Below are 6,276 nucleotides of genomic sequence, written 5' to 3'. Positions count from 1 at the left end.
TTAGCAGAATTTTAGCTTACAAAAATAACTGTCTTATGTTGAGTTTATATTCTTTATGATTATGAAAATATAGTTAACTGCCTTTGAAAGAGTAAAGGTCCTCCTACTGTTTAATTCAATATATTTTCAATCTGATTAATAGGTAGCTATACCACAACTGTGCTGGTTCTCTACACTATTGTTGTGGGTTGATTTGTGCCCACCAAAAAAATATTTTCAAATCCTAATGCCCAATACCTCTGAATGTGACCATATTTGGAAATAGGGAGTTTGCAAATGTAGCCACTTCAGGTGAAGTCATACTGGATTAGGGTGGATAGCAGACACTTATTTCTGTTCTGAGGATCTTAAAAAAGACTGTCTATGTGTTTCTAAAAATTATTATATATAAATATTATTCCTTAGGAGTTTAGGCTGGAATTATAATATTTGCTTAACAAATACTTTATATGTAACTCTCTTTCTAAAAGTAAATGTCCCTCCCTCTTGAGTGAAAGACAAATTGGACTCAATATCAGTGTGTATAATCAAATCGAAGTAGAACAAACAAAAGCTTTCCTCAGAGTTTAACCATCAGTAATCAACGAGGGCTCTTCCCAATACAGACGTCACTCAAGAGATCTTCCTGTAATGCAGTAGCTGTCTGCATACTCTCCTCATTGCCACCTTCATTTCTTTGTTTCTGAATGTGTAAATGATGGGATTTAGGAAAGGAGTGAGAACTGCATCAAAGATAGCCAGAAACTTATCCAAGTGTATGGAGGGAGATGGCCACATATAGAAAAATATCAAAGGACCAAAGAACAGGACGACCACAGTGATGTGGGCTGACAGTGTGGACAGAGCCTTGGATGAACCCACTGAAGAGTGTTTCTGAACAGTGAGAATGATGATAATAAGACGCCAATAGACATGAATCCACTGTTCGCTATTACCATGAACTCTAGTCGGTAGGTGTCTGTGCAGGCAAGTTTGATGAAGCCAGGAAGGTCACAGTAAAAGCTATCTAACACATTGGGACCACAGAAGGGCAAGTTTACCACAAAAGCCAATTGAACCGTGGAGTGAATGAGGCCAGTCATCCAGGCAGCCACTAAAAAGAAGATGCACATCCTTGGGCTCATGATGCTCAGGTAGTGAAGAGGCTTACATATGGCAACGTATCTGTCAAAGGCCATGGCTATGAGTAGCACCATCTCCACACCACCAATGACATGGGTGAAGAAGATTTGAGTGATGCAGCCACCAAAGGAGATGACTTTATGCTTTTTTAAAAGGTCATAAATCATCCTGGGAGAAATGGCAGAAGAAACAGCCATGTCAGTGATGGAAAGATTAGCCAACAGAAAGTACATGGGGGAGTGTAAGTGAGGGTCAGAAGTCACAGTGAGCATAATGAGGGAGTTTCCCATCATGCTTGCCACATAAAGTGTGGAGGAGAACACAAGGAGGAGGAGTTGGATGTCCCAGGAATCGGTGAGTCCCAGGAACACAAACTCTGACACTGCAGAGTGATTTGCTCCATCCATTGGCTTGGTCCACATTGCTACCTGAAAATGTAAATTATGATAGTTAGGTAATAAATTAGAGAGAGATCAAAGTTTTGAAATCTTTTCTTTAATTTAGCAATAAAACTGACCTGATTCGCTCAGGTCCTCTGAAATGTGATCACAAAAAAATTGGCGACTTTCATATGGAGTTGTTCTCTACCGCAACGTTGTCTCTGTATTTAATACCCTCTTTTTCTCCCAGAGTTGATCCCACAATAGTACTCATGAGATACAAGATAGTCAACATGAGTAACAGGAATTCAACCTCCAATCTTTCTATTTTTGCTTCAAAACTAGTATCCTGTTTCAGTCACATAGAACTAACACTATTGCAATCTCTTGCAAGCCTATAAACCTTCACCTGACAGACCTTTCTTTTCTTTCTTCTCAATCCCCACCTCTGAGAACATATTCATCTCAAATATTACTTAAGTGTTTACCTCAGCTATAAAGTCTGGCCTTATTATTACTAATATTTATTATTATTAGTGTAGCCACCAGATTTTCTCTGAATTTAATACCCCTATACTTCCTCCCAAAGTAGACACTATGATATTGTTCATGAGACACAAGATTGGTCAACATGGATAATAGAAATTCAATCCCAAATTCTTTTGATTTTTGGTTTGAGACTAAAATAGCCTGACTCCAGTCTCATAGCACACTTCACCACTTCTCAACTATTCCATCCACTACCAAGACCACAAGCCTTATTCTGGCAGATGCTTCTTCCTGACTCCCTACCTCTGGAACATATTTATCTTCAAGGTTTATTAAATCTTAGCCCTATCTGTGATATTTTGCTTTATATTACCAGCATTTATTTTATTATCTCTTGTGTTTTAGTTAACTGAGTACAGTTCTAACTCATCAACTAGACTGTAACCTTGAGGGCAAAGTTTATGACTTATTCCTATCTGGATTCCCTGAAGCAATGAAAAAGTGGCCCACACAGAACTACAAGTCCATGAATTGTCTGTTACCAGTTTGCATCATGTTAAGTGCAGATATTGAGAATGTTTAAGAACTTTTCAAGCAATTTACATCACAGTAAAATCCAAGTATATATTGTCTATTTACTTTGGATTCAGAAAACCAAGATCTATATCATGATTGAGCCACTCAGTAGATGATACTGGGCAAGTTACTTGAATTCTTGAACCTCAGTTTATCTATAAAATTGCAATTAATATTAACTTCTCAGAGTAAGTTCTAGGGAGAAAAAAATTAAAATTTTGTAACCATGTATTTAGCCTGGGTTTTTACTATGTAAGTATTCAGTAAATGTTCATTATATTTCCCTTTCATTCACTTGTCTTTAATAGTGTTCAACACATGAAATAAATGAATCCAAAAATAAAATGGTATTGGTTAGCAAACATCAAAATTTCATATCTAAAAGATATTTCAAAATATATTATCTACTTCTACATAAAAATAGGTTATAACATTCATACTTCTTTAGTGATCAAAATTAGAACCATCTTGCATAGACTAAAAAAAGACTAAATATATTTAGTCTCAAAATCAATGTATTCTTTGTAGTAATTATTACAACTATAATTTATTGGTTTTTTTGTTTCTTCTCCATCCTGATGCCACTGCAATAACCATAAAGTTAAAGAATACATCTACCTTGTTATCAAATGTAGCCCAAAACTTAGAATCACACCAGGTACATAATAAGGAAATGTATATATTTCAGGAAATCAGTATATACTAAAAGATAGAAGAGCATGTATTTATATAATAAAAAAAAATACATGGAAATATACCTCACTATATAATTTTTTAAAAAGGGTAAAAAGATTGCAAAGTTTTTAAGTGAAAGAGGAAAATAGAAAATAAGGGATTGTAAAAGTAAATCAGAATTACGGAAAACCAGGAAATAAATGGGATTAAAAGGGAAATCTGAAAAAGATGACGAAATTAGGAAAGTGTGTGTATAATGTCAAAGAAAGGAAGAATAAATTGTACTATAAATTAACTAAAAGGTATTTGAAGTATGATTTTCATTATACTATTCAGAAATTCTATAATTATAAACAAATTATACTGTTATATCTCCAAGTATCTTAAGTGCCAAGGCTCTTGGGAGAGGCTCTCAATAAGCCTTTATCAGGTATGTACACATAGCTACAAAGTTATTTGTCTTTTGGCTCTCAAATCCCTACCAACTAGGTAAGAACTGAAAAATTTTAGGGGAAGTGAATTTAAATCAGAATGAAATACGAACATGGATTTAGATGTACTAAAAGCCTGAGAATATGTCCATTCAAATATCAGGGAATATTGAAACTTGAAAATTTGGGTCATCACAGTTCTAAAGTCATGCGAGAAAGACTCAGGATCCAAATCTCAGTCCAGAGCAAAAGTCAAAATAGTCTCTATTTAATTTTTTTTTAGCTAAGTCATTGACCTCTTTATACAATGTGACCAGTTTTCAACCCAAAACACATCCAAAAATGCAAATAAAGAGTAAAATACTAAAGCTACAGAAAGATAGTTTCTACCTCTAGCCAGAAAAATCTCAACTCAGTTACTGTCAGGCCTGCATGTACCCAAAAGACAAAATGAATCTCCTCTGTAGTTTAGCAACAAGACTGATTTACCAATGGCAGACAAGACTGCATTTGAACAATTTCAGATGTAGCTCCTAAAAAACATTATTAGCCACTTCCATTACATTGAATAGCAAATGGTATAGGGATGTCATTCTCTTTCTGTATTTTGTACATTTATACTGCTAAGACATCCAGAGCTGTGATGGAAGTCTACGTGAACTCATCTGACACACTTAAAGATGAACACTGGACTATTATAGCCAACTGTCAGTCATACCTTAATTGAAGAAGTTTACTATGCATCTCTAAAAAGTTAATCCTCCTTAGCCTCTCTTTATAGGTATTTACACAGTAAATTAAAAGTGAGAAATATTTATCTCTGAAAATAAAAAGCTAATCATTATCAACACTATAGTAAAACTCTGATGTCATTGAAACCAACTAATTACCAGAACACTCAGCAAAAGAAAATTACAAGTTCCTCCCACTTGCACCCATGGCCAAAAGTAAGGAGTTTCTATAATAAAAGTTTTACAGAACCAAATGAGGTTGTTGGAAGGATGGATGGATGGATGGATGGATGGATGGATGGATGGATGGATGGATGGATATATGTGTATCTCCGGGAAAGGGAAGGATGATGAATAAGTGAACAGACAAAAGATGTATGAGATCACCTGTCAACTACTAATTTGTACATTTTTAACCCTTCACCACTTCTCCCAGCACCCCACCCAATCCCATTCCCTCTGGCCATCACCAGACTGTCCTCCATATTTGTGATTTGTTTTTGATCAGTTTGTCGGCAGTAATGAAACGGCTATGTGTAGAGCCAGAGAGAAGATAGAGAAATCAGGGGGCTTGTATTATAAACTATGTAAATGTCTAAGCAATGTATTGTATATTGAAACTAATAATAAAATAAAATAAAATGCTAAAAAAAAGAAGTATGAGAAAAAAGCAAAGGAAGAAAGATTTCTAAACAATTGGTAACTAGTGATTTTTAGAAATGCTATGGGCCAATAATGACTACACTCCATACAAATGTAAACTTAGTGGAAGAATTCATTAACTCTACACGAACAAGTTGACCATGTACCCAAATTATTCCCTAATTTGATAGGTAAAATTAGAATTTTCCTAGGCACCCAAACAGTATATTTGGGAAATAATATACTAATGTCTCCAAGGGTTGGACAATAAGAAATGAAAAGGCTTTTATATTTCTATGTAAATTATTTGTTCTGATCACTTTTGGGGAGCAGTGGCTTACATAAATATAGATATTTAAGCAACTGGGAGTTTCATAGCATGAAAAGCCAAAAAAAAATTGGAACATGTGCTACTGTTCAAGTATAATAAATCCACAGAAGATACATCAGAAGAAAGTACTGGACAAGAAAGCAGGAAAAATAGAGAGTTGGAAATGGGTCAGATAATCTCAAAAGGAAAAGAAAGTAAAGAACTGAATACTAGAAGACGTTAACATGTATATGCTTCTGTCTTTAGAGTTTCAAAAACAAACGACTTCTAATTAATACACAAAACCAGACAAAGGCATCTAACTGCCCCAGAAAGAGTGATAGGAGCCATTTTTTGCTCTGAGTTAACTGAGTATGTCCTAAAAGGACACTTTGAATGTTTTGTTTTCAGGACTTTTATCTACCACCATACTTTTCTTAATTAAAGGCCATTAAAGATAAAAATGACTCTTTAAGATTTGCTCTAAACATCATAATTTCTTTTGTAGATTTACAAAATAGATTTGGTCAGACTCCCAAAAGAGATTCTCATTCACTTGAAAGTTTATGGTTGAAGACAATAAAGAGACTTACTATCATACTAACAAACCCATAGAAATAAACCAGTATATATGTAAGTAAATTTCCGGTCCAGCACATATAATACATCATATCTAAATCATCACTCAGATATACTTTTGAGAGTTCAGTATCACTCTTGTTTGGCCATTTTTATGCTTTATCAAATTGTCAGTTCACAACTTATATCTTGCTTTCAGTTGAGCTTTCTAGTTCTGTATTTTAAGCCTATATACACCTGATCTACTTGTCAGTTGCTCTGTGAAAGTAAAATATAGATGGTATAATGAACACCTTTAAATAAATCCTTACTATACTTAAGTAAACAAATTAGTTGTGTCT

At 34.5% G+C, this 6,276-nt stretch overlaps 1 protein-coding gene across 1 annotated transcript; it reads right to left on the bottom strand.

Moving 5' to 3' along the window:
* Positions 1-612: 612 nt before the first annotated feature.
* LOC102886030 (olfactory receptor 4F3/4F16/4F29-like) lies at positions 613-1,529 on the bottom strand. Its single transcript, XM_015595888.1, is given in 2 exon segments — positions 613-899; positions 902-1,529. Coding segments are annotated over 2 exon segments (915 nt in total).
* Positions 1,530-6,276: the final 4,747 nt, after the last annotated feature.

Source organism: Pteropus alecto, unplaced genomic scaffold, assembly GCF_000325575.1.
Source record: "Pteropus alecto unplaced genomic scaffold, ASM32557v1 scaffold86, whole genome shotgun sequence".
NCBI classification, from domain to species: Eukaryota; Metazoa; Chordata; class Mammalia; order Chiroptera; family Pteropodidae; genus Pteropus; species Pteropus alecto.
The sequence above is the reverse complement of the archived record's forward strand: the minus strand, read 5'-3'. Positions and strand labels throughout refer to the sequence as shown.